Source organism: Corvus moneduloides, chromosome 16 (assembly GCF_009650955.1).
Source record: "Corvus moneduloides isolate bCorMon1 chromosome 16, bCorMon1.pri, whole genome shotgun sequence".
In the NCBI taxonomy this organism is placed as follows: Eukaryota; Metazoa; Chordata; class Aves; order Passeriformes; family Corvidae; genus Corvus; species Corvus moneduloides.
This window is the reverse complement of record NC_045491.1, coordinates 86,220-114,039: the sequence shown is the minus strand read 5'-3', so window position 1 is coordinate 114,039 and position 27,820 is coordinate 86,220. Positions and strand designations below refer to the sequence as shown.

Sequence of the window (27,820 nt, the reverse complement as noted above, 5' to 3'; positions counted from 1 at the left end):
CCTTAGGATTTTTCTATACTGGATATTCATTGTGACTTAGTTTCAGCTACTGTGTAATGAAATACACTGCATCCAGCACCTTTCCCCCTCTTTCTCCCAGTGCTCTCTGCTTTGTGGTGGATTTTTTTCTTGCTTGTTTGCTTTTTTGAGGTGCTTTTGCTAGCTGCATAATCTGATCAGACCCCCTCCCTGCAGTGCTACTGCTTTATTAACCAGTAAAACCTCATTTGTGACTGGAGCCAGTTCATCATTTAGATCCCGATATTTAGTCTGTGTGTATGTGTGTTTTATTTACTGTATTTCCATTAATGGGATGTTTTTTATCCTGGCATCACTTCAGTTGCTGAGCAGTCATGCTTGTGTCAGTCTTGCTGCAGTCTTGATGGGAAAGGGTGCAATCTGTTTTTAATTCTAGCTAGCGTGTATCTTTAGGCACACTGCTGTTTGAGTAGCTGTCTGAAGGAGAGGTGATTCATCTGGGCTATGAAAATGCTGGGGACAATAGTTAGTCTGCAGAAGGTACCAGCTAAAATATATGTATATGAAGCATAAAAGGAACTGTGACCGACAGCACATATACTTTAATGTGTATATGCTGTTTTCGTAGTAATAGTGTCAATTTTAGCAGTAAATAAAGGTAGCTTTTCCCTACTGCACAGACCACAACCATGTGAGGAATCGCTTTTTTGGGAGCTAGGTTCTTTAAGACCATGTGCATGATTAAGTGCCAGTCCAATTCCTTTCTAAGGTGGCTTCTGACAAAAATGCAGAAAATTGTTTCAAATTGAAATTCATGAGGTAAAAAAATTCTTTTTGTCAGAAGTAATTTTAAATTTGGTAACATGATGTATGTTATGGACTATCTCACATGGTTGTACATTATGTCTGTTTTGAGATTAGGTGATTTTCATTAAGTCATAGTTTCATTCTGCTGGATCTATGTTAGAATACTGAGATTAAAAAATAATGTTCAGCCATGGTGTTAACTTTCTTAAATATTTCCTCTGTTTTTTTTTTTTTTTGTTGTTGTTGTTGTTGTTGTTTGGTTTGGTTTTTTTTGTCAGCAGTAGTTTAGCAGAGCTCTCCTATTTGTTTGTATTTTCTGGCCAGTTTGAAGTAAAACATCAGATGCAGTCCCTGACAGACTAATTGAGGTGTATTACCAAAAGGGGCAGAAAGCAACTTGACATGGTTCCTTGGTCTTACTTAGGGAAAATGGATAAAAAGGTACCAAATGACGATTTGCTTTGCATATTACATTAATCAGGAGTGTGTCTCCTTGTACTTGCTGTTTTCTGGGCTGTATCTGTTCTTTTTGTTTTGCAATTGGGTTGTTTTTATGTGGCCATATGTACAATTTAAATAGTGCATGCAATCTCCCTTGTTTTAAAAGGCCATGAACCAGAGCATTCTTCAAAAAAAGTTTTAGGCGTTGCCGGTTATTAAACACTCTAGCTTATGTGCCTTTTTTATGTTATCCTTTTCTTCTTGTCCTTCCCCAATGTGTATTTAAGAGAAATACTACCAGAGAAAGTGAAATTCCAAGTAAAAAATTAAGAATGTGTCCTTTGCCTCCATTAAAGTTTTCATGTGTTCATCTAGAGTTCATTGTAACTTGGATCTCTGAACTAATATTACTGGTAAATACAGGTGTTCGTTGTATAACTAGAAATTTAAGGTCATGTTATTTGTAGGAGAAGATACCATGAAATTTGGTGTTAGGAGCATTTTTTTGGGTTTAAGAAAAGCATTCTTGAATTAAAGTGTTCAGACGTTTGACCTATGGCTATATGACAGCGTGACCTAAATAGAGGTATTTATCAAACTGAAGCTGCCATTTCCAAAATAAATACTAATGTTCCCTCCTAAAGAGATTTTTAATGATGACCCATTCAAAGAAGAATTTACACAATTCTTGTATGGAAATAAAGTGCAGTTGTGCATGGTAGTTATGTCAGGTATGGGAATAATAGTTTCATTTCTTTTCATCATTTTCAGTATGATGCTGTTCCAATCCAGTCAAGCGTGGTGTTATGCTCCTGTTCATCCCCATCAATGGTGAGAAACCAAGCAGATTCCAGCACTCCATCTGTCATTTCCACTTGTGGCAGCAGACAGGGATCTAACATGGAGGGCACAGCACCTGAATCAAGATCTAATTCAAACTCCTTGCAACAACATACAGGACAGCAGCCTCCACAGCCTCGAAAGAAACGACCTGATGACTTCAAATTTGGGAAAATTCTGGGTGAAGGATCTTTTTCAACGGTAACTTTACTTTTTATAAGAAGTGCCAGATATCTTAGATAAACTTGAAAGTTTGTTGTATAAGACTGATGAGATTGAAATGTGGAGGGAGCAGCTTGAAGAGTAAATGAATTGAATATAGTGGATTTAAGCTTGCCTATTAAGTGTCACCCTAAATATGGGTGGTGATGGGGTTTTTTTTAAGCTCCTTTTAAATTGATCAAAAGTTCCGTTGTATCCTAATGACTTGATGCTTGGATGTTCAGTCAACATTGCTTTCTAGTGTAAGTGTGATAGCCATAATAGGTTATGTGAAAAGTTTGATAGAAAGGATTGGAACTGGTCTAGGAGCTAATGGTAAGAACTGTGCAATGTCCTGTCTATGTCAGGAGGTACTGCCAGATGCTTTCGAAAGAAAGAACAGTGATACTTCTCCAATATTCTTTCTCAGCCTCTAGTGTCATGGTCCTTGAGGACTTAGTGAGTCACAGTCAGTATATTTGTGTTCAGTAGCCTTAAATGGTTTGTTTCTTACATCCACAGCATTGCACAAAAATGAATTACTTAAGTGTTACCTTAATGAATCCATGAAGCAATTAATACTTTAATCTGATGGTTCAGTATTTTCCCAGTTGTAAGAATAATATTTCTGTATCTTTTTCATATATTTTTTGTATACAATTTTTGGTTGTAGGTCTCTAAATGTTGAGGTTTTCTGGTTCTTCCAGTACAGCCTACTGTGGTGTTTAGGATGCAGGCCTCTAGTGCTCATCAAGAGTAATTTGCACTCAAACACATAGTTTGCATAACTTGCAGGTTTCCCTGAAGAATCCAAGAGAGTTGTTGTGGCTTGGGTATACAAGAACACTTTGCTTCAGTAATACACTTTTCCTTCCTGCTTTTGGTCTCTGAAAGTTAATGCCGTGTTCCATGTAGGTAGAGGAGTTCATAGGGCTTAGCCCAGGCTTTGAATAAACTTTTGTTCCAGCGCTTTGCTACCTGTCCCCCTGGACAGCAGCACAACCTTCTGATGTATCAACTTCAGAGCATTTGATCTGTGGGGCATGTACCTTTATGTTGTTATCAAAACATCTTGTTAAAAAGCGTATGATTTGTTCTTATTAAACATGGTTGTAGACTCAGAGATCTGATGTACTCTGCAAGATCCTCACCAATGTTGTAAATAAAAAGTGTTTATCTCAAAAAGCAGGGGCCTTCATATTGCCATATATCCAATGGCATCTTCAGATTAAAAAAATATTTTATTCAAGGTCATAATGAACATATTTCATTTTCTTGGACTTCTGTTAAGCTACCACAAACTCTCACCTAGTGCCAGTGCTGCATTTTAAATTCAACAGAGATGCACATGATTTGGCTTCAGGGTTTTTCTTCAGAGCACTCTCCAGTTTTGTGGGACCTTCTTCTGCAGCTGCAACTTCTTGGACCCATGCTTGGTATAAACAAACACAGAAATGCAGGGCCTTCTACTTGTTGTTCAGCTCTTTTAAACTAATGAGAATCTACTTGCTTTGTAGACGGCTTCATGCTACTTTCAGAATATCTGTTATGTGGTGGAAGAATTAAAATTCTCATGATTGAGGCGGCATGTTGTGTTGCTCTCCTCCTTCTATATAGCGGGTACATGTATATTCCACCTTGGTTTTGTCTCCACCGATAAATGAGGCATTTCTTTAAAACAGGAGCTCTAAGGAATTATGATTGTCTGACCAAAACCAGTTCTTAAATGCAGATTTAATCTCTGGCTGCCTGAAGTATTTGTTCAAGTTTAGAGTGGGGCTTGGTCATGATGTATGCCAGGTATGTTGGCAGTTATTTCTGCACTGTAGCCTCAGAGGGTTCTCTGCTCTAGCTATCTCCCCTTCCTTCAATTTGGGATGTTTAACTACATTTCTTGCCTTGCTGTTGTCTGAATTTACAACTTACACATTTATATGCTCTATGCTTTTGTTTTTCTGCTAGTTTTATGTCTTTTTTTTAAGCTATCCAGCTAACCTCTAATTTCTTACTATTTACATTCCTTACTGATATTACTTCCTCCCATAGGGTGGATAAGATTCAAGCCCCCTGATAATAGAGACATTGTATTAATATGTACCTCTGAGTTCTTTGTTTCTTTTTCCTTTTTTTTTTTTTTTTTTTTTTTGTTGGCTGTCTGCTGGGGTTTTCTGGATTATTAGTTGGGAGGAAGTTAAGATATAAGGTATGCTCAGGTTTGTTTGGTGAGGAAGGAACTTGAGGGTACCAAGGTACTCCTGCTATCAGGTAAGTGCCTAGTCGTGGGTACTTAGAACACAGCTGTTCAATATCCATGTAAGTATGTGAGAAATACCTGTGAAATACAATGGTAAAAAATTGGATACAGTGCAGGACTGGAAGAGAGTCAGTCCATAGCTTAATGTGCCAAGATACATTTTCATCTGTGTCAGCTGATGCCTTCTGTCATCTGAGTATGGTCCCCATGTATATGGGGTTTTATTTAATAACTGCCTTTTAAAGTGACCTGCTTTCAGAAGCTTTCGTGGTAGATATGGTTGATGAAACCTAGCTACAAAAATTAGAAAAGTTAATAGCATTCTCATTTGACTGCACATCTTACCTAGTGTTATATGTGTACACAGAAGGATCTCAAAAATTCCTTATGCAGAGATGCAGATTGTAACAGACTGGTTGATTCTAATGGAAATTTTCATTGATCAAATACTGTAAACTTCAATGTGTTTGTAGGAGATGAACTCTTAAAAAAAATTGAGGGTGCCTGTTACTACTGAACTGAGGTCAATTTCCTAGTACTAAACAGGGCAACTGCCTGCACTTCTTTCATCTGAAAAAAATGCCTTGTTTATATTTCCTAAATACCTAACATTTAGCATCAGGTGTATGTAGTAATATTTTGGAGTACCCTGTTATAACTGATTTTGCAAGGGATTAGAATATAATGAGAAGTGGATTAGAAGCAAGCCTGGTGCAGTGATTAAAAGAAAATAGTATGAAGTTGAGATTTTAGCAAGGTGTTGAAATGGATATAAACTTACAATGAGAAAAACAGAAAGCTGTAGTCATCTGTTGTTACAAGGTTATTGCTTGCATTCATGCAAGAGGACTTTTCAGATTTTCTCTAAAGTTGCCTTTTATAAAGTTCTTTCTTAAAAACGAGCCGTGTGTTCCTCCAAAAGCTTTTCTCTTTAAAAATGTAAACCTGCTTGCCTGAAATTTCATCCCTTGCTTCTACTAATTGGAAATCTTCTGTTCCTTTTATTTAAATCTTTTTCTTAACAAATTGTAAATAGTTTAAAGTTCTGTCTCAGTTTTTACTTTTGCTCACTCAGATAAATTTTATCTTTCAATCTTTGCCATCTATGTTAGGCAAAGTACTGTGACAATTATTTTTATGAATATTCCTCAGTGTACTTGTTGCTTTTTGTTCCTCCCTTTAAGAAGATTTCGCAGTTTACTTTGACTTACATTACCATCTTCAGAATTCTTCTGGAAAAAAGTAAATCGGTATTCACACTCTCATACGTGTAAGTCTTTTGGCAAATCAGGCATTGGTCTGCTGAACTGAATTTCTGCAGAAGTCTTGCTGAAGCATAATATGAACGCATGCTTAAATATTTTGCTGTGTTCCAAATACCTACTGGAAGATCAATATTAGTGTATGTGTTTAGTGGCCAGTTACAATATATTTTCTTTCCTCTGGCAACAGGTTGTCTTGGCTCGCGAATTGGCAAGTTCTAGAGAATATGCCAGTAAGTACTGACTCCTTTAACATGAACTTTTTGAAAATACGGTATCAATGTAGTCCAGTTACAAAACACCCATTGAAGAAACAGAATTAGTGGTTTCATGTTAATTATATATAACCAAAAAACTCCAAAACAGGGTGGGATTCATTTAATTGTACCTCTTGCATTTTTACTCTCTCTTTTTTCATTAAGTTAAAATTCTAGAAAAACGTCATATCATAAAAGAAAACAAGGTACCATATGTGACACGAGAGAGAGATGTAATGTCCCGTCTGGATCACCCTTTTTTTGTGAAACTCTACTTCACCTTTCAGGATGATGAAAAGCTATGTATCCTTTGTATATTAAAACTTGCTGTAATACTTTCTTAAGAGCAACAATGCCCAGTTGTGGTTCCTTTGAAACATGGTCTAACAGAAATGATGACTTTAACTTGAGGTATTTAAAATATCGTAATGTATGTGATGCAATTTTTATAGTCATGCTTTTAACAGTAATTAAGCAGATCGAACGAGTGGGTTCTCTCAAAGAGAAGAGTAGGTGTCTTGTGGGACAGGGGGGGAGCAGTCAAACAAATTGTCTATGATGTGGTAAATGTTGAAGGGTCCAAGTTTAAAATAATTTAAAAATTCTAAATCGGGGGGCATGTATTAGAAGTGTTTTATTCCTGATGTGTATATGTATGTGTGTGTGTGTGTGTGTATATCTGTAGTAAAACACCATAATTCCTGCATTTAAAATAGGGCTAGCCAGCTATATTTCCTACTAGTTTCATTTCTACAATTAGAGCTATTATTAAAACTTTTCTTATGTAAAGGTGAAGGTGCTTATACAATAATCTGAATCCTCTGTTTGGGCTACCGTTTCCCAAGCTCTCTCTGGGTCAGTAGGTAGTTTTCTGGTTTTCCCAGAGGCTGCTAATAGTGCTGGCAAGCACTACTGTACTATATCATACAGTATGAGCTCACAGGGCCTCTTTTGCAGTGTAAACACTTGCTCTGGTGCTTTCCAGGTGATGGGACAATTTTTAACTTTGATCAGTTATTACTGTAAATAATTCTCTTTGAGGGCAATTATGTATGTAATTTAAATTAATTAATCACGCCACTCTCTGGAAAAACTACAGAGTTAACCCTTTATGTAGTTTTTGCTATGCTAAGAAATTTGGACCCATGTCCTAGGTTGTTAACATATTTAAGAAATTATTTTGGGTTGCTACTTGTAAAGTTTCAAATTAACAAACTTCTTCCCTGTTGTTCATGTTATTTTTAGTAGTATTCTTGTCATTGGAATAAGATGTGGGGATTTTTGTTTTAGATTGGCTTAGAAATAAACCTTAACTGAGTTACATTCAGATTTTGGGCTTAGCTATGCCAAAAACGGAGAGCTGCTAAAGTATATACGCAAAATTGGCTCGTTTGATGAGACCTGTACAAGATTTTATACTGCCGAAATTGTATCAGCCCTGGAGTATTTGCATGGGAAAGGAATAATTCACAGGTAATACAAAGTTGAGACAGACATGCAGTTGACCATGCACAAGGTGTTTTTTTTTTTTCTAGAAGTGTTCTTTGTGAAGGTAAAAGCAAATGTGGATTTTGTGGAAAGCTAAAGAGCACAAATTGCATTTGATCAGCACTAGTACAGTTAACATCAGTAACTAAACACAGCAAACTTGAGGAGGAGAGCCAATTGCTGTTATACCAACTGTTGGAGCAGGAAAAAGTAAGACAACCTTCTGGCCTAGAATTAACATTACCCAAAGCTTGTCTTTCAAGCTTCATCGGTTGGCCTAAAAACCAGAAACTGACTTTTGGTTTAACTACACTTTTTTTCCTGTGTCGTTATGTAGCAAAAGTTAACTAGAATTCTTTTTGTGTGTGACTTAATGTGTACTGTGTAATCAAGTAAAGTTAATCTATATTAGTTTTCACTGAGTGAACAATTTCCACAAAGCTGCACAATAATTAGGTAAGTGGTGAAATTAGCAGAATTTTGAGTAGTACTTTTGAAGTTGTTTTTGATGTGGTATGTTGTTTGAATAATCATGTTTTGTCATTCATGTTTATTAAATAAAACTTTAAGTGCTAGACATCAGAGCTGCAGAACTTCTTTTTGGGTAGGAAATCTGTTCTGTCTGTAGGTCACCAAGCTGTTGTCGTGGGACACCAGATGCTAGTTGGCAAAAAGCTGACTGATGATAATTCTGATAGCATTATTTCTTTCAAGTTATTAAAAACCCTTTTTTTCCTTTTAAATACAAGTTTTTGTGAAATAATTTGAAATAAAATCTAAGGGGGATAGATGTGGAGAGTACTGAAAGCACAAGGTTTTCCTACAGGGGGAGGGGGGAAGTTCAAGAACTCCTAGTTTCACTTTGATTTTACAGTCCATGTGTTTAGGCTGAGAGAATGCTTATAAAATGAATGTAGCACGATTCTCAGTGTTACTAAGCCTATATTGGAAGCCTTATATTGTAGAAGAGCTGCTTTATACTTGTCTTTATATGAAGGACCCTACGAGGAGCTCAAAAGAAAACAGTGAAATTCTGCAGTTAGAGAACTTCATATGAAGTTTATGAGGCCACAGCCGTAGCAGTGCCTGAAAGCTCTTGGGATTTCCTGCTGCCTGAAGAAATAGGACATGAGATAGAACCACTTCAAGAAGTCAGGCTACCCTGGAAAATTTATTACAGATACCTCTCTGTGTATCTGGATATATAGCTATAGATCCATAATACTGTATTAATGTGGGTATATGATATATTATATAAACAGTATATATGTGTGTACAGAGTACAATATATCTGCATACATATGTATCTTAAAAAGGCCCTACACAGAACTGTTTGTTTACAAACAGTTTGTGCTAGTTTCCAGACTTTAAACTGTACAACTCATGCTTTTCCATAGTAGGGGGCTTTAATCTGAAGAAAATAATGCTGCACAGTGATTGACAGAAACAGCTTTCAGTTTTTACTGTTTTTTTCTTATTAGTCAAACAAAACAACTCCCATGCTCCTAGATTTCTTTATGAGTATTCAAAGATACTGCTTATGAGGGAAGTATGTAATTTCTTTTTGGATCAGCTAAGGAAACTTGGTGCAAAGGAATATCGTATCAGTGCAACAGAATGCTCTTAAATTGTTTCTAATGCACCTCTTGACATCTACCTCTGTATTGCTTTCTGTCGTGTTTGTGATACTGTGAAGTCTGGTTTTATTCAGAATCAGAGGCAGTGTCTATGCAAATGGTAGGCATGCATTTGAAATTACAGATTATGCATGGAGGTGATCTATGGTTCTTACCCAGTCAGGACATTTAGCTAGGGCTGGGTTTGCCAGTGTTTGACCAACTGGAGTTTTGCAATGAGGAAAGAGACCTAGAAGCTCTCAATGCCATATCAATCTATCAGATTTAATTTTTTAATTTAAATTAAGGCTTTGGAGTGAAGGGGCTTGGGTTTTTGTGTGTGTCTTTGTGAGGTGGGGTTTTTGTTGGGATTTGTTTGAGTTTTTTGTTTGTCCTTTTTTTTTTTTTTTAAATTTTTGAGCATGTGACATGCACAGTAGCGTAGTTTTGAGATAATTATTTACTCGATGTTTTAAAAAAAAAGTTAAGTAATGGACTTACCAAAATCTGTTAGTCTGCAGGTTGACAGCTACAAGTTAGAGAAGTTGTTGTAACAATGTTTATAGAGTGTCTGCACTCATTTGTTGTAGCATTATGTATCTAAGTCACTAGACTTAGGTCAGTTTTAACTTTGTGTGCTGTTTGAATATAAAAATCTGTCTTTTCCAGGGACCTTAAGCCAGAGAACATCTTGTTAAATGAAGATATGCACATTCAAATAACAGACTTTGGAACAGCGAAAGTATTATCTGCGGATAGCAGACAAGGTTTGCCATTATTCATTATGTGACGCCAGTAATTATAGCAAGTGATCCTTAGAAAATGTATTTATGTTGTATTTACCAAATTGTAACCTTCAAATATCATTACCTTACCTAAATCACTAAAATATCTTGAAACAGTTTTGACTGTCGCTACTTAGATTATGTCAGAGGAGGTAATATTTGGTGTAGTGGTATACCAGCTAGATTACCAAATACAGTGGGTAGTTTAACTACTTCAGATTACTTAGTTTTCATTTGCAAGGCAAGAATACAAACAAACAGGTACTGTGGCTAACCTGATACAGTAAGTTTTACTCTGCTTATATGTTTAAGTCCAGTGGCTGTCAGAATTGCATAAATGTGAAGGTTCTAGAATTAATGTGTCTTTAGTTGTTACTAATAGACTGTAAATAGATGCTGCAAACAATGCTTGAAAAAAGCAGTAGGCTGAACTGAATTCAATAGACTTTTTTTTTTTCTTGACTGTAGCAAGCTTGTGTTGGTAGATTTTATAACTAACTAATACCTAAATGCCTACCTTCTTGAACCAGATAGGTACCACTGAGATTGATTTGTTTCTTCCAAGCAGGTTTTGAGGACAGGTAGAGAAATTAAATTCTCATGGGTTCTTTGTAGCATTATGTAACTTGCAATGGATTGCCTTTTGGGGTTTTTTTTTAACTGAGTGGGGACAGGGGAGGAAGGGGAATATTGGCTTATCCATGAGTATGTGCTTGCTTATTTCTTTCTATTTCCCTAACAGCGCGGGCAAACTCATTTGTAGGGACAGCACAGTATGTTTCTCCAGAACTGCTGACAGAGAAATCTGCCTGTAAGAGGTGAGGACTCCAAATTCCAGAACTTTACTGACTCTGTCAGGAAGCTGTCGAATGGGGAGGAATGGATAAATCAAGCAAGCAAGCAAGCTCAGTATTTTAAAGAAACAAGATGCTTGAGTATAAAGGTTTTTTAAGAGAGTTTGAAAATTTTTTTCTTATCAAGTATTGTTTCTTGTCTGAGGGCTGGTTTCCTCCATTTATCTACTTTTTGGAGTTCTACAAACAGGTTTAGGTGTTGCTGGAAAAGGAGATGTGTAAGGTGAAGTTGGACTTCTTACCCATAAATAGATCAGAAAAACTTTTGTCTGTTATCCAAATAATATAATTATTTTAATTCCATTTTGTATAAGATTGCTCAAATATGGTATTTCCTGCTGTAGTAACAATGGAATGTCACGTGCTGTTCAGTTAGGGAGAAGGCTGCAGCTTTCTTTGACTTGTATTTAGATCAACTTGCAGTTACCTTTCCAAAACTGTATTTGGGATTTGCAACATTTTAAAGCTTGTCTCTGTGCCTGGTACGAGTGATGCCCTTAAGAAATTTCTTAACTTGTTAAAATTGTTTGTTGATGGTAACCTACTGAATGTGTATATCTATTTTATTGCAATGATGGAAGAGTAAGCTAGTAGCTGACAAATCACAGGTACAAAAGATCGTTTATATGAATAGGTATGGTAATTTGTGCTAGCATTTTTTGAAGTCAGAGAAATACCATCAGACTTTTCACATCTTCTTTCATCAGTGAAGAGTTTTTGACTGTTTTGGCTAGTGGAAAGACTTACTCAGAATATCTTCTCCTTTTAGAAGTTGCATAATGCTTCATCTGTACAGGAAACTCTTACATTGAGTAGTTTTAAGTCTTTGTTAGTATTTTAGTCTTCTATGAGGGCTTTGAAGCTTTAATCAAATCTATGGATAGGTTGCCTCAAGGTAAAATAAGTTAAAAGTACACTTTCAGGCCAACACACTAAAACTTTACCCACCACACTAAAATTTAACTTTCCCTCACATACCATTATAGCCTGTCTTTTTGTTTGTGTCTTAAGAAAAGCTTTAAGTGAAAAAGGTAAAAAGCTGAATTGTAATTTTTTTAATCAGATATTTAGAGGAAAGTATTTTAATTCTGAAAGGGCATATATTGAATTAAATTGGGTGCATCTTTGAATCGTCATGTAGATAATCAGTATTCTTTTCAGAGTCATTACATACCCATTATTCTGACTGAGAATTCAGCTGTCTTCCTCTTGTGCTTGTAGTCAGTTTTTGTGGGACTGTTACTCTACAGTTCTTTCTTGAAAGTTGTGTTGCTAGCCTACTCTTCTGTCAAGGGCTGAAGTGAAAATAGTATGGAAATTATACAAAGCAGGTTTGTCCGCTGGGTTCACGCTATGTTCTAAGTAGCAGAAGGTTAAGAATTTTTCTTTTTAAATTACATTGTAAAGACTCCTTTTACAAAAAGTTGCTATGTTTCTTCCTCTTTGTTTTGAAGCTCTGACCTCTGGGCTCTGGGATGCATAATATATCAACTTGTAGCTGGATTGCCTCCATTTAGAGCTGGGTAAGAGATTTGAGCTAATTATTTACTTGTGGATCATAAATATATTGTCTCTGATTTGATTTTTACCTTACTACCAGTTCTGAAGTATTTTCATGATACAGAGTTGGTGTTAATGTCATGCCTGCTTTTATTTGTCCTTTTTGATGTCATGAAATTGCTTAGCTATAGAGATCCTGAGAGAGAGGTTCCTTAAGCTATCCTAGAATTTCGCATGTTAATTTTGCCATGTAACTATATTTTTATAAGGCATATCCTCAGCTCTCTCTGTTGAGTCATTTGAGCTTTTCTTGTTACTGCTCAAGTATCTGGTGCTTACAGGGTTATAGTACTCCTTCACCCTAGGAAGATTTATGGGAAAGTAACTTAACTCGTAGGTTTCTTGTTTAGTATTTGTCTGGGTTATTCAGGTTAAGGTGAAAGAACCATGGAGAGCTAATAACAAGAGTTAATATTTTTCTCTTCTGCAGAAATGAATATCTTATATTCCAGAAGATAATAAAGTTGGAATATGACTTCCCAGAAAAATTTTTTCCCAAGGCAAAGGACCTCGTGGAAAAGCTATTGGTAAATCTTGGGCTTTTCTTTTTGAATGTAGTAAGGCTTGTGTTGGTAGATTTCGTAACTGACCAAGTGCCTAAATGCCTAACTTCTTGAACCAAAAGATATCCCTGAACTTGATTTGTCATTAAATGGTGTGATGACATTGGAAACATTCAGCTTACGTAGTTCTCTTTCCTGAAAGTTTTTGTGCGCTCTTGCAAATCTTATAATAGGAACATCTGTGAGCATTGTTGACTGTATAGGGGAGTGTCTTGAAAGTCAACATCTGTTATTAAACAGCACTTCAATTTTTTTTTTTTTTAAATCTGAATTCTAAAGTGTGGACAAGGACTGTCTTTCTATGAAATGGAAGCAAACAATTCTAGATACTGTGCATTACAAACAGAAATTAAGATTCAAATACTTAGGCTTACATAGTTCTCAAATTAATTGGGTTTGCATTGTATAATGGATCGTTTAGTTGAAAACAGCGTTCTGTACATCACAGGCAGATATATTCATTTCAGTATAAATCCAGTTGCTTTGCATTTTAGCATGCAGTTATCTTGCATTTAACATGTCTCAATAGTATCAGCCTAAGAATTACTGTGCCTGTGAAGGTTTGACAAGTAGGAAGAAAAAGTAGTTCTGTTCCATCAGTGAGATCATAGCCACTCAAGTGAATATGCAGAGAACATTTTAGGTGTTATAAGCTTTTTAAAGTTCAATAGCCTATCATATTAGCAGGGGATAAGGAGGAAGCACTTACCTTTGTGGATGATGATGAATACAACCTGAAAGGCCTAGCAGTGTGTTCCTGTGTCCAAGGCCAGCTCTATGGCCAAGCCGGTGTCTCCTGAATGGTGAAGTCCAGGTTGTATTAACCTGGTTGTATCCCAAGAACTGTGTCACTTTAAGGTGCTTGAGAGGTTGATGTTTGACACCAACTATAGTTTCCACAGCTTCTTGCATCACTAGAATGTGATGGTGGACTAAACTTAAATGAGGTGTGCTTCATCAGGCCTTCTCTGTATGTTTGCTTCAGTCTTTATGAAGAAGCAAAGCCAGAAAATTGTGTGGACCTAAAGAAGTGCTCCTGTCCTTAGATCTGTGAGCTGATCTAATACAAAATCTTGTTGACAAGACATACTGATAAATTTATTATTAACAACCTCCTTATATTATAGATATGTATGCTTAGGGCAGTGGGACAAGCTGGTTTTTTACATTTTCATTATTTTGTGCAGGTTAACTTAATTTTAATTTGCTTAGGTTCTAGATGCTACCAACAGATTAGGTTGTGAAGAAATGGGAGGATATGGACCTCTTAAGGCTCACCCCTTCTTCGAGTCCATTGTGTGGGAGAACCTACATCTTCAGACACCCCCTAAACTTACAGCATATTTACCTGCTATGTCAGAGGATGATGAAGATTGTTATGGAAATGTACGTTTGTCTACTACTATATTCAGCTCTGATGCTGCCTGAGACTTACTTCCATTATAGCGTAATTACTGATTATTGATAGAAATAAATAATATAAATATTTTTACTGAAACTACTGATTAGTTATATTTTGATGAAGACTTTAATTATTAAGAGTCTAATAAAAATTGCTGGTTATGTTTTTACTTAAATCAGCATTTGTTTTCCGATAAAGCGAGTGTTTTGAAAAAACAAGGCTGGCTTGCTTTTGATCAGTCATACTTTTTTGCATAAATGCCTGCTGATCTATAGGGAATAGGCTGGGGTTTTGCCCAAAAGCAAAATAAACAAAAGCATGCTTAAATTAAAAGCCACAGTTTGGTGCAAAATAAGCTTTTTAATAAAAGACATTTAATTACTTCATTTTGTTTCCTCCTTTAGTATGACAATCTCCTGAGTCAGTTCGGTTGCATGCAAGTTTCTAGTTCTGCCTCTTCCCATTCACTGTCTGCTGCAGAGACAAGTACACCACAGACATCAGGAGGAAATATTGAACAGTATATTCATGATCTTGACAACAATTCCTTTGAGCTGGATTTACAATTTTCTGAAGATGAAAAGAGGTTACTTCTGGCAAAACAAGCTGGTGGAAATCCTTGGTAGGATCTTTGAATGTAGCTAACTAGCTTGCACAGCAATAAAGAATCCTGAAAAATAAGTGATTTTGATTCAAATTAATATTTGTCAATCTTAGTATTTTCAAGTAAACAATTAGCAACTAGATTTTTCTTGGCTTCTATTTTTAAAGCAGTGGCAGCAAAACCCTAATATTATATTTCTAAAATTTGCAAGGTCTAGAAGATGATGTGGAGTGTGTTTATAAGATAGGCAGAATGACGCTATCCAGTGCTGAGGAGTCTTCGCTCTACAGTCCTAGAACTAGAAAAGGTTCCTCCTTTTTTACAGATGCCATAAGTTGTTGGAATTTTTTGCATGATAATATTCTGTGGATATCTAACCAAAATACCTCCAGATTATGTAACAGCATTTCTTTTCACTCTTCAGAGAAGTCTCTCATGTGTGAATTTTTGTTGTTCTTGTTTGTTTGGGGTGAGGGGGGTTGGGGGGGTTGATGTGTTTAGGTGGGGGTTTTTTTGGTTGGTTGGTTTGTTTGGGTTTTTTGTTGTTTATTTTTTTGCTGGTTTGTTTGGTCTTGTTAATTTTTTTTTTTGGTTGGTTGGGGGGTTTTTTTGTTTGGTTGGGTTTTTTTGTTTGGTTTTGGTTGGTTGGTTTTTTTTACCCCCTGTCAAATTTTAGAAAAAAACTCTCTGGTCTGGGCTGAGGAAGAGTCCAAAACTCATGTACTAAAGTTGTTCAGGACTCTTGTGGAAAAGGACACGCAAGGGGTGACGTGAAAAACTGCTTGATAATAACAGCTGTTTCTGTGAAGGAATTACTTCTGGAGTAATAGTTATTTTTCTTTTTCTAAGGCATCAGTTTGTAGAGAATAACTTAATCCTAAAAATGGGTCCAGTGGACAAAAGAAAGGTAAGGGCTTTTCTTAATTTCCTGTAACAAGATTCAGCTGTCAGGTTTTTTCAGTTGCAGCATAGATAAGCAGCCTGTTTTAAACCTTCCTTGTTTAAACAATTTGGCACCTATAAACAAGTTACTTTTAAAAATTCATGTTTTCTTGTGAACAGATTGTTTTGGTTTTTTTTCCCTTGATTTAGTGATGTGCTCTTGATTTCCTGGAAAAGCCTAAAGTAAATCTGCTATTGATGCTTTCATTTTGAGATTGTAGCAAATGAGTGTTTGCTCCCCCTCCTCCTCCCAGTCTGATATAGTCCACTAAACACTCTTTCTTGATGCATGTCTGAATGTGGTTTGAACCAAAAATACCAAAAAATGAAATACAAGCCCATGTTGTTTTCAACTGTGGTGTTTTTTCTGGATCTGACTTTGTACCTTTATCCTGAGAGAGGGAGAGATGACATTAGAACATAAGAGTTAACTTCAGCAGTGTACAGATGAGCAAGGGTAGTCTGCATCAGCTTTACAGGAAAGAAGGTTCTCTTTTATCTAAGTTACTGCCTGCTTCTTCGTAGTCTTTTCTACAAAATCATGACTATTGATTTCTTTGAGACATAGATTCTGCTTCACTCTGTACAGCTAGGTGTTTTATGTTTTACTAGAACTTGAAGATACTTTCCCAAAATAGTACTTGTGTTTTGCCATGTAGTAGAAATGCACCTGCAACACCTAAAAAAGGAGTGAGGTCAAATAGGTAAAGTAAAATTAAAGACCCCCAAACCCAAACATACCATCCTATCACTGAGCTGGTTTTATCCTGCCTCTCTTGTTCAGTTCAGAGATCTGTAGATTTACATTTTTGATTCCTTCATGGTTTTTTTTTTTGCATTGCTGCTTCTACTTTTCTTGTTAGGGATTGTTTGCACGTCGGCGCCAATTGCTGCTCACGGAAGGGCCCCACCTGTATTATGTGGATCCTGTCAACAAAGTTCTAAAAGGAGAAATTCCATGGTCTTTAGAGTTGCGTCCAGAAGCCAAGAATTTTAAGACGTTCTTTGTTCACACGGTAAGTTTCTTCTTTGAATTTCTTTGTAAATTGCTTTAAGGTCCTTGGGCAATTTCTCTAAGCTGTTATCAAAAAGATTTTTCTGGAGAAGGTATAATAGCTTAGATACAAAATTTCATAGTCTTAATTTAAAACAAAAATAAACAAAAACCTGAACAAAGTCAACCAACCAAAAAAAGGCACAAAATCCTCACCCCCAAACAAAATCAAACAATAATAAAACAAAAATCACACAAAAACGCACTCTGACATACACATTTCTCACAAAAATGCAACTGTGTTTTTATTATTAGTGTTTAAATAAACTGTAAGTGGATTTTGGGATTTGAAGGACATTCTTAAGGGCTTCTAAAATTTAGCCCTCTTTATATGTAGTGAATCATGAGAGGTGTATTAATATATTGTCAGTTGACTGCTTAAAAATATTGAGGTGCCAGATGTATGGTTAATCAGTAATATATAATGTTACATAGCTGTAATTGAGTTTAACTTTCAGAAAGTTAATGAACTAATTATGAATAATTATTTTATTGGTAGGTGCAGAATTACTACTGCTTTTTGGTTAACTATGTTTGGAGTAATCATTGAAATGTTGTTCACTTATAGCCAAACAGGACATATTACCTGATGGACCCAAGTGGGAATGCTCATAAATGGTGCAAAAAGATACATGAAGTTTGGCGGCACAGATACCACCAGAATGCTGCAAAATAGTAAAGCTCATCCAAAATTTCCGTTTCCCTTCTTGCTGCTAGAACTCCGTGTGCAGCCGATCAGAGGAGTCTTTTCAACCCACCTATTACCATCTCAAGGGGAAGCATACGTCTGAAATGTTTTTGTTTTGTGTTTGTCTGTTTGGTTTTTTTTTTTGTTTTAATTTTTTTTTTTTAAGAAGGAAAAAAAAAAGGAAGAAAAGCAAAAACCTAATGGAATTCAGGGTTGCTTTGCTCGCTCTTTGTGCTTCTGTTGAGGCTTCCACATGCATATCATTGCAGTGAAGATCTTGCTTTTGTGCACTTCAGTTCGGTTTCTGCTGCAGACTAGTGGATAGACCTTGCATTACCAGCTTCACTTAAGATGAGTTAAAACCAATCCACACGCACACATGCCGAATCATGTACCAGCCTTGCATTTTATGGGGCTGGAGTTTTCTGTGACTCTCAGATTATCATTAAACTGTGTTTCATCAGGGAGCTTTTATATGCCTCTCCTACGTACCACCTCTTTGTTTTCTCTTCCTTTCCTCACAGTCCCCCAGCTTATTGGTATATGGCATTTGTAGCCAAGTCAGTTGCACCCTTGTGTAATTCCTAATATAGCTCTGGTTGCAGGATTTGTGTGGTACTTTAGTAATTATGTGAGTGAATCAGATGTATTTGTCTGACAGACAGGCTCCAATGATAAAAGTTTTGGAAGAGTAAAATGCTGAACATAGCACTGAAATTTCTAAAATTGAGATGTTGGCTTCTGAAGCATTTTAAACATTAAGTTTAAATTTTAATATAAGTCATATGTGTGTTTAATCAAGGGATGGTAAACTTACCAGCATGCTTTTAATTAATGCTAACTAAAAGAGAAACTAGTTAGTATGGGGAAGAAAAGGCTACTATTGAAATAGTAACTAGTTTTTCACCTTTTCGGCAGATGAGGTCTAGAAGCTTTTTTTCCAGGGTGTGTATGTGTTGTGCATTTTAGTGGGGCCAACCTATTTATCTGAGTAGAGAAGGAAGTGTGAAAACTTTGTACAATTGATTACTTGACTTTTTTTTTTTGTCTCATTTTATAATGAGATGTCAATTCTGTTTTTGATCCTTGGCCAAACATTCAGGAACTCTGGAAAAAAATGTAAGCAATTGAAATATAGATAATAAAGTAATCTGGTTAGAAAAAGGCAAATATTGATACAAAGGGGAAAATATATGGTACTTAAAGCATATCTATAAAATGAAAATATTTTTCATATCAATCTCCTTTACCCTCTTCAAATTTTGGCTATTTTTTGTGGTCAAACATTTCTTGTAGTGTTACAAAGACACAACTTCCTGTGTGGCATGCCTGTGTTCCTAGACCTTGCATAGAGGAATGACCTAGGTCTGGACAAAGGCATTCCTTTCTTGTTTTAAAAGCAGTATAAACATCACACCTATTTATTCACTCACTACACATACCATTACTTGGCATTTTGAGTTGTCATACTATGATGTGCTTTTCCTTCCACCAAAGAAAGGTTTCTCTATAATGTTGAAAAAACTCCTAGGCTACTGTTTCTAGAAGCAGTCTTTTAAAAAAAATGGCATATCAAATTTCTCAGAAAATACATGAATGTCGAATATTTTCTTGTATAGGGTGAAAGAGATTTATTATTGATCTCTTAAAAACTGTGTTATATGGTTGAACTTGATGGCAGTTCAGCTTTTCCAGTCTTTAAAAGAGGCAGTGCAGTTGCCTTTGCTTTTGGAGCCAACTGCGTTCTTGTAGTCTTCTCTATCCCACCACGTATGGAAACCTGAGAGAAGCAAATCCCTGGTTTACTGTGTCTGGTGGTAAGGGAGAGAAGGTGTCCTGTAAATGGCTGAGATGAGGAAGACAGAAAAGTGTTCCCTTTGCATCACGAGAAATTTCATCACGTACGAAGTACACTCCTTGTCACTCAAATTTGAATAGCACAGGGCATCTTTGGTCTGAGTCTGTAGTAAGCTATATGTGCCATTCTAACCAAGATGACATGTATTTTAAGGCTGTTGCAGTGCTGTCCATTTGTTCTCCAGCTGTCAAATTCCAGCCATGTGTTGTGTCCACTGGAGGCAAGCCCATACCCCTTTTGGATTTAGTCTCTGCTATAGAGATCCAGACAGATCCCCAGCTTTATACAGGGGAGTTTGGCAGTGATGGAGGTTCACGGTGCCACTGCTGTTCCATGTGACAAAACTTGGCCTTACATAAAAAGTCTGGCAAAATGACCTCCATTGGCTTGTTAACTAGGTATAATTCTCGGTGTGCTTAAACATGTTTTCTGTAATGTTTAGATTTTGTCATTTTACCATAACAAGTTAATTGCTATGTTTTTTCACACCTTGAAAATCTTCCCTCAGTAGACTTCCATCCTGCCCACCAAAAGCTTTCAGCCAGCCAGATCTTGGTAGCAGTAAGCTGGCAAGAAGGTATCTGGAAGGCTGATGTCTGCATTCTAGAAGTCCTTTTTTTTTTAACTGACCATGCTGTTATTAGAAAACTATGAGCATCTCTTACAGGCATCACTCCGCTTAGAACTTCAGTATTCCTAATCCAGTCTTACTTAGCTACTGCCTTTTTAGGAAGGAACTAGAACTTTCCTGGGAGAGGTATTTCTATTTCTTGGGCTATAGGTGGAATCTGTGAGTTCGAAAGGTGGCAGGAGTAGAGAGTGAGATGTCACAAAGCAATTGTGGATTCAGGTATGTTTTACCAGTTTGTCCACTTAAATGTGTGTTGACAGGTGCTGCATACTTTGAAGGGCTGGTACCCATTTTGAATGCTTATACCTGATGTGGGGTAGATTCATATCTTTGGCCTGAAGATCACTCCTGTGGTTCATGGGAGTTCATGGAATGCAATGGGCAAGGGAGGTTCTTCAGAGCTGCGCGTAAGCCCAGGTGATTTTTCTGCTTTTAATCCAAGGTTTTCAAAGCATAAAAAAAATTGTTAGGTACTTGAAGACTCTTCTTAAGATTCCTCCTCACTGCAGGCCTACTGAAAACCCAATCTGTTGGTGCATTCCATCTCTTGCAATTTGAACAATTGCCAATAATTTATGAAGAATCTGGTCAATAGTGTTGTCATTTTGCTTTGCTTGGTATTTGAACTTCAGAAAGGTATTTATTCCATCTTTTTCTGTGTGTGGAGCTTAAGAAAGGATGAAGTACTACTGCCCAGTCACAAGAAGTTCAAGACTACTTTGATAAACTGAGAAATTAGTTTGTTACCGTTCACCTTAAAGTCGAGTTTTGTAAAGGTTTTGTATTAAGGAAGAGTTACTTCAGGTGTGATGCTGAGGCGTTGTGAGCAAACTGATATTGCCTATTATGATTCCATTTGCTAAGCACTTAGATGCTGAGAAGATCAAACTATCAGACAGTACTGTGCTCTCCTTTCCTCCTTCTGACATGATCTAATTGTGAACTATCTGCTATTACGTAAGTCTGGAAAGAACTGTGGATTGAAACAAATATGTGATGATTCTAATCAGTTTTCATAGTTCAAGATGCTTAATTTAATGTGCTTGATATATTTTGTGCTGGGAACTTTGAAGAATTATGAGAATTTCCCACATGTACATTTTCTTTTGAATGATTTAGTAAAGTCAAGACAATGACTTCATTTGGCTTGTCGACAAAACATTTGATTTCAACACCTTGCTGAGGAGAGAACTTGTGAATTAATAGCTGCCTAAACATGTGGCCTCTGGATTCTGATCATTCTTTCTACTAGTAAATTGCACAAATAGGTGTGGTATTTATATCTGAAATTTTGCTGAATGCCTGTAATACTTCATGGAAATATTTTATTAATCAAATGGAAATGTTCCTGCAAAGCCTCATGATGCAGATTATCCATCAGTTGATCAAGTGAGCTTACAGACAAAGTTCTGTGACCCAAAATGGCACGTTTTCATATATGACTGATAATTTCAGAATGTTTCCTCTTTCATAGAAGAGATTACTGTTATGCAACAAACAGTTGGAGAGGTTCTTAAGCACCTAATAGCCTGGTTTTAGAATAAATAGAATATACTGAGTTGGAAAGGACCCATCAGGGTCATCAAGTCCAACTCCTGGCCCTGTGCAGGACTCTCCAGCAATCCCACCATGTGCCAGACACCCTCTTGAACTCAGGCAGGCTTGCTAGTGTGACCACTTCTTAGGGAGCCTGTACCAGCGTTCAGCCGCCATCTGGGTGAAAAACCTTTTCCTGACACGTAACCTAAACCTCCCGTGACTCAGCTTCATGCCATTTCCTCGAGTCCTGTCCCTGGGCAAGAGAGAAGTCTTGTCTGTCAGCCGGGCCATGAATGTAGATGGTTGCCGTTTGACAAAGCTTCCTGTGGCCATGTACTAACCGATTTGATGTGGCGAATGTTCAAAATGGTAGCAGAACTTAAAATTACTGTATCTGACAAAAGAAAAAAAAATAGGAACCAGGAACAATAATCAGTTTTGATAGTTGTATGCTGTTTTCAGGTTGGTGGCAGTCAGTTACATGTGTAATATGCTCTACCTGGTTTGTAGCTTAACTGTGATGTAAAGAAAAAAGAAAAAAAAGGAAAAACCCACCCCAAACAAACAAAACCCCTGACCCCCCCTCAACAAACCACAAAACAATCTCCCCTCCTCCAAGAACTTGTGAAGACAGAAGCAAATAATGCAATGATATAAGATACACACTTTTGTATTTTTATTCTTATAAGGTTATTTGCTGGCTCTTGTTGGCCTCTAGTTCAGTCTGTGTTATTTAAATTCTAATATATGAATTATTTGGATTGAATTCATGTTCGGGGCCATGGTGTTGTATGTATTGATGTACAGCCTTGAATGTGAATAATTATTGTAAACTATATTTTACACCTTTTTTCTGGCTTTATTATATAAATTTTCTATTGGTCGATGATTTAATCATATCTCATAATTTAATGACTGTTTATTCTCCTCCTGACAGATCTCTGTGCTGTAGATGTGTAGTTAGTGACTGGATGACGGATTTCACTTATGCTTGGTAGTCTGTAATAAAGGCATGTAGGGTTCTGCGCGGCCTCCGCCTCTTCCTTCCGCCGTGGGCAGAGGGGCAGGGGGCACACGAGACGGGCCCGCGGCCTCCGGCCCGGTGGCGGCCCTGTCGCAGGCGTGAGCCCGGAACCCCGGGCCGAAGCCGCTCGGGCGCCGGGCGAGAAGGAGGCAGGGCGCTGCTTCAGCCGCCGCTTCCGGTGGGCGGTGCGCCTGGGGCCCGGCAGCCGGGGCGGCCCCTTCCGGCGGTGGCGAGGATGGCGGCGGAGAACCACTGTGAGTTTCCCGTGCCCCCGGCTGGCGGCCTCGGTGCGGGCGGGCCCTGCCGTAGGTGTAACTCGGCACCGCTGCCCGGCGCGGGTCCCGGCAAGTGGGTCCGGCTGAACGTGGGGGGCACCTGCTTCCTGACCACTCGACAGACGCTCTGCAGGGATCCTAAGTCCTTCCTCTTCCGCCTCTGCCAGGCCGACCCCGACCTGGACTCGGACAAGGTGAGCGCGGGCCCCGCCGCGCCCGCTCCGCGCTCCGGGCCCGCTCCCCTGTCCCCGCTCGCCGCGCTGAGGGTGCGCTGCGGCTGGTGCCCGGTCCCCCTGTGACGCCTGCCCAGGCGGCCGCCGGCGTGAAGGAAACGCGGGGCCCGGCGCCGCGGTGAGGGGCGGCAGGAACGACTCTGCTGCTGGGGAGGGAGTCTTTCTGAAGAGTGTTGCTTAATGAGTGATGTCGTGCGAAGCAGTTGGGTTCGTGAATAACAAAGCTGCTCATAAATACAGCAGAGAGCATAGTAGTGTTTGTACGTTTGTGTAATTTTTTAATGTTGTCTGACGGGGTTTAGTTCTGGCGTTTTAATGGAATATCTGCATGCACTGACATTGTGTTATTTCTGCACTGTCATTATTCTCTTGTTCAATTACAAGAACCAGAGCGAAGTACTTTTGATAATCTCTCCCTTAGACGTAGCATTCTGTCTTTTCAGCAATTCTTGCAGAAAAATGTTGCGTATTCTGCATAGATGGTGGATGAATATTTTGGTATTCACTCTGACTCATTTTTAGTAGGGAAAAAAATTATTAATATTTTATTTTTGGTGTGGTATGTAGTAATGGATATAAAGTATTTCTATATAGTGCTGGCTCTGAAAGAGATTTTGGAGCATCACAGACAAAAACCATTTTCCACTACAGTACAGTTAGGGATAAGAAAGGAACAGCTTATAACACTTGAATGTAGAATCAACAGGTTCAAAATAAGGAGTTGCTTATGATATATAAATTTTGAAATTTTTTTTTTCAGTGAGGTTACTAGTAAAAGTCATCATTTTTTCTGGCATAACTTCCAGGAAGGATACTTGAACACTTAAGATAATGAACAGAACCTAATGTTCCTGAGAGTTAGAGGGAAAAAATCTTAAAGTGTGGTGGTGTGGGAATTGTTTTGTTGTTGTCTTTGGTTTTGGTTGAGGTTTTTTTGGAGAGTTTAAACTAACCTATAAAAGTAAATTCAAAAATGTAGGTGGCTTGCTGATAGGTTAACTCTTTGTTTGGGGGAGAGTAGGGAAGCATTCCTCTAAGGTTTTTCTAATTAAAAGATGAAGCACTGCTATATACTCTGGCAGATGGGAGGGCCAGTTGTGTCCTGGGGTGCATCAGGCCCAGCATTGCCAGCTGGGCAAGGGAGGGGATTGTCCCCCTCTGCTCTGTTCTGGGGTGTGGCCTCACCTTGAGTCCTGTGGGCAGTTTTGGACACCACAGTATCAGAAGGACCTAAGGCTCTTAGAGAGCATCTGAAGGAGGGACACAAAGATTCTGAAGGGGAAGCCATATGACAAATTGCTGAGGTCATTTGGCTTCTTCAGCTGGCGGAGGCCGAGAGAAGGCTCATCGCTGTCTGCATCTTCCTCCTGAGGGAAGGAATCTCTGCTCTGTGTGACCAGTGACAGGACCCAAGGGAGCGGCAGGGAGCTGTGTCAGGAGAGGTTTATGTTGGATATCAGGAAAAGGTTCTTTACACAGAGGTTGGTTGAACACTGGATCAGGCTTCCCAGGGAATGGTCATGGCCCCAAGCCATGAGCTTGACAGAGCTCAGGCACATGGTGGGATTGTTGGGGCTGTGCTGTGCAGGGCCAGGAGTTGGACTTGATCCTTGTGGGTCCCTTCCAACTCAGGATATTCTGTGATTTCCTTAATGCTTGCTACTGTAAAGAACTGACAGGCTTCAAGAAAGGTAGCATGCTGGCCTTTAAACTACCTTCAGGTACTAATGTTGAATGGGATGGGGCAGCCTGTCTCTCGCTGTCAGGTATGTTTCCACTTCTAATGGAAGAAAGATTAACCTTTGGCACACCCTGTGGCCAAACTAGTGTTTCATGGAATAAGATAGTGACACTGATTCTCTGAATTTAATGTTTCACAATGTCACGCACAACTTTGTATTTAAAACTGTTTGAGAATCATTTCAGCAAATGAGTGAGCGGTAGTGGTCATACTTATTGTTCGCAATAGGATTTGTTTTCCATAGTATTTAAATCTTGGTTTAGAGGTGAATACATAAAAACAGACAAGCAGAGCCTTGCTCTCCTTTTCATCATTGTTTAACTAATTTAATGCTTTTACTGCATTACTGTTAATGATTTACATATATTTCCCTATTTCAGCATCTTCCTATTTTAGCTATATACCAGTTTTTCTTTTGCAAATGGTTCTAGGATTCTTTTAACTTTCCCCTAAGCAAGGAGATTATCAAAGTTTCTTAATAAGGTTTTGGCAGTAGTATTCATACTTGATTTTTAATGCCTTTCTAAAGTTGGCATGGAATCTGTTAGAGAAGGAAGAACGCAAGCACTGAGTGTTTTAGCAAAATCAAAGTCTTCTTGGTAGCACAACCTTGACTGTCAGCATTAAGAAATATCTAAATCATAGTCATTATTCTAAGAAATAACAGATGCACTTCATTTGTCCGTGAGGTTTCTGACTTGTTGGGTGGCTTGTGTTACTGATGTAGTTTTGATGAGTACTGCTAGTCTGCAGACACTCAAAGTTTTTAGGCCACACAATTTGTGAAAAATTCAGTAGTTCAATATTTAAAAAGCACAGAGGATAGGGGAAACAATTATTTGTAAATCCAGATTTAGTACCAAATATGACTGTATTTCTCTGCATATTGCTGCCTTTATCAGAGCTTCTGCTTGCTCAGTATGTGTAAATGATGTCATTTTTTAAAATAGTCGTGCTAGCGCATACAGCCTTGAGCCAAGAGCTTGGTGGTGTGAATTCTGAGTGTGTCCAGATCCAGTATCGATCACAATGAAGATAATTAATTGGAAATAAATCTAGGACATTTCGACTAGTGTTTTAGTGCAATTCTTGGGGAGATTGTTAAATGGGATTACGGAGGCGTATGTATTTGGTCCGCTTTTTGAGGCCTACTGGACTCCTGTACTGGATTCTAGTATCCACAGTTCCAGGTCACAGCAGGTCAGTGACTAGTCACAAGGTGAAATCTGAATTGGTGAAAAGTTATAAAGAAAAAACTTTTTTTGCCAAGAAGTTTAAGGAGTCACTTCTCAGTCCAGATATACAAACATGGAGACAAGAAATCTAATACTGAAGCCTGTTCAGTCTAGCAAAGGTATTGTGAAATCCAGCTAGCAAAGTGTCAAACTATAGATGTCCTTGCCAGAAAGTACATAGTGTTAGCAGTGACAGTAGTTATTTATTGGAGTGGTTAGGTTTTACCACAGCTTTCTAAAGGTTAAATTTCACTGTAAATAAATTGAGTTCTATGGGGGTTTTAAACTCACATCAGGGTAAATGTTCATTATGATTCCTTTTGAGCCTCAATCTCTATAAAGACTGAGTGAAAACATTTGCAACTGGAATACATGATAATTTAATTGCTTTGGTCAGTATTTTTCAGAGGAATGTGATTGTGAGCTACATTGACTTTTCATTGGTACGATGAACCAGGTGATTGAAAGTTTAAGAGCAAGTTACTGCCTTTCCTCTAAAATTCCGTGGTGTTTATAACTTGAACTAAACGTTAGTGTGGGAGAGTGGTAATAAACAAATGCAGTCTTCACTGTATGTGGGCAATGCTGTCTTCTAAATGGTGTCCTCATAAGCATGTATGAAAAAGGCCTAGAACTTACAGACAATGAAGAAAAAACTCTTGAGAGAAGAACGTAATGCAAAAATAAACCTGGGTAAAGATAGAGACAGTCAGATGATTAACTAACAGTTTAGGGTTTGATGCCTGAAGACAACTGGTGCATTTGTTTTGAGTTTTCTTATGAAGAATGTCAACATTTGCATGAAACTTCTCTAGGTGTGGGATAATGTGACTATACTGAATAGAGAGGAAACTTGAATTTCTGCTGCTGTTCTGGTAAACATTAACACCTGTTTGTATAAAATACATCTAAAAGAGAGACAACTCGGAATCCTTATTAGAATGTAGGTTTTTCTGACGTTTATGGTATTCACTTAAAGTTTGGGAAATGGCTTCAAAGTACCTACACTTGTATCAGTGAGGATTCAAACTTGCTCAAAGCTTGTAGAAAAACAATTTACTAGTTAGCAGAGGAAATTGCATAGCTGGGGCATCAAAGTCTATTGATACTTAAGCTAGCAAGCCTACAGCTAGTTATGTCTGTGCAAACTAGCTACCTCTTTAAATTGTCCAGATCACACTGGATCACATTTGCAATTTATTATTTTATCTTACACTAAAACTGTTTATATTAAAAGTGTCAAAATGCTAATTAGATGTGATAATACAGTGTGTTTTCATGTACGTGTGGATGAAACCAATCCTGATAATATTCTGAAAGACTTAGGACCTGTATTTTTAGAGTACTAGGTAGAGCAGATGACTGTAGTTCTGCATCAGCTTGTATTGGATTTATGTTTACGTAAATATCCTTAAAGATCTAGTGTAATTGGCTTTTCTCAGTGATTTCAACATGAAATGCTTAGCATACATTGAAGGATATTCAGGCAGCTCAATCAAAAGGAGGAGTGATAAGGCAATTTGTATAGGAAGATGCTGAGGAAGTAAATTTTTTGCCTCACTTGCTTGTGCATTATTTGCATATGGTTACAATATTCCTTACTGATTGGTTCATCTTTTGGGTCTTGACTCCCTGGTGCTAGTGTGTAGCGTATCTGAGCTGTAAGGTATCCTCCTCTTAACGTTAA

General features: G+C 37.8%; 2 protein-coding genes across 9 annotated transcripts in view; both read left to right on the top strand.

The window, feature by feature from the left end:
* Window positions 1–22,650, top strand: part of PDPK1 (3-phosphoinositide dependent protein kinase 1) — a 45,741-nt gene extending 23,091 nt beyond the window's left edge. For 4 of the 5 annotated variants that reach the window (XM_032126179.1, XM_032126177.1, XM_032126175.1 and 1 more), the window contains 13 exons: window positions 1,999–2,268; window positions 5,975–6,017; window positions 6,207–6,344; window positions 7,370–7,514; window positions 9,815–9,912; window positions 10,673–10,748; window positions 12,239–12,307; window positions 12,775–12,871; window positions 14,120–14,293; window positions 14,714–14,931; window positions 15,763–15,820; window positions 16,719–16,871; window positions 17,478–22,650. In XM_032126179.1, the coding sequence (XP_031982070.1) occupies window positions 1,999–2,268; window positions 5,975–6,017; window positions 6,207–6,344; window positions 7,370–7,514; window positions 9,815–9,912; window positions 10,673–10,748; window positions 12,239–12,307; window positions 12,775–12,871; window positions 14,120–14,293; window positions 14,714–14,931; window positions 15,763–15,820; window positions 16,719–16,871; window positions 17,478–17,585 (1,647 nt within the window). In that variant the 3' untranslated portion in view covers window positions 17,586–22,650. Of the gene's footprint in view, window positions 1–1,200; window positions 1,228–1,998; window positions 2,269–5,974; window positions 6,018–6,206; window positions 6,345–7,369; window positions 7,515–9,814; window positions 9,913–10,672; window positions 10,749–12,238; window positions 12,308–12,774; window positions 12,872–14,119; window positions 14,294–14,713; window positions 14,932–15,762; window positions 15,821–16,718; window positions 16,872–17,477 lie in introns of those variants that run through there. The other variant, XM_032126176.1, reaches the window with a different exon arrangement.
* A 184-nt stretch (window positions 22,651–22,834) lies between these two features.
* The window catches only part of LOC116452067 (BTB/POZ domain-containing protein KCTD5), a 31,202-nt gene continuing 26,216 nt past the window's right edge, over window positions 22,835–27,820 (top strand). Inside the window, exon 1 of one of the 4 annotated variants that reach the window (XM_032126183.1) lies at window positions 22,835–23,118. In XM_032126183.1, the coding sequence (XP_031982074.1) occupies window positions 22,885–23,118 (234 nt within the window). In that variant the 5' untranslated portion in view covers window positions 22,835–22,884. The remainder of the gene's footprint in view (window positions 23,119–27,820) is intronic. The other 3 variants (XM_032126184.1, XM_032126185.1, XM_032126186.1) reach the window with 3 other exon arrangements.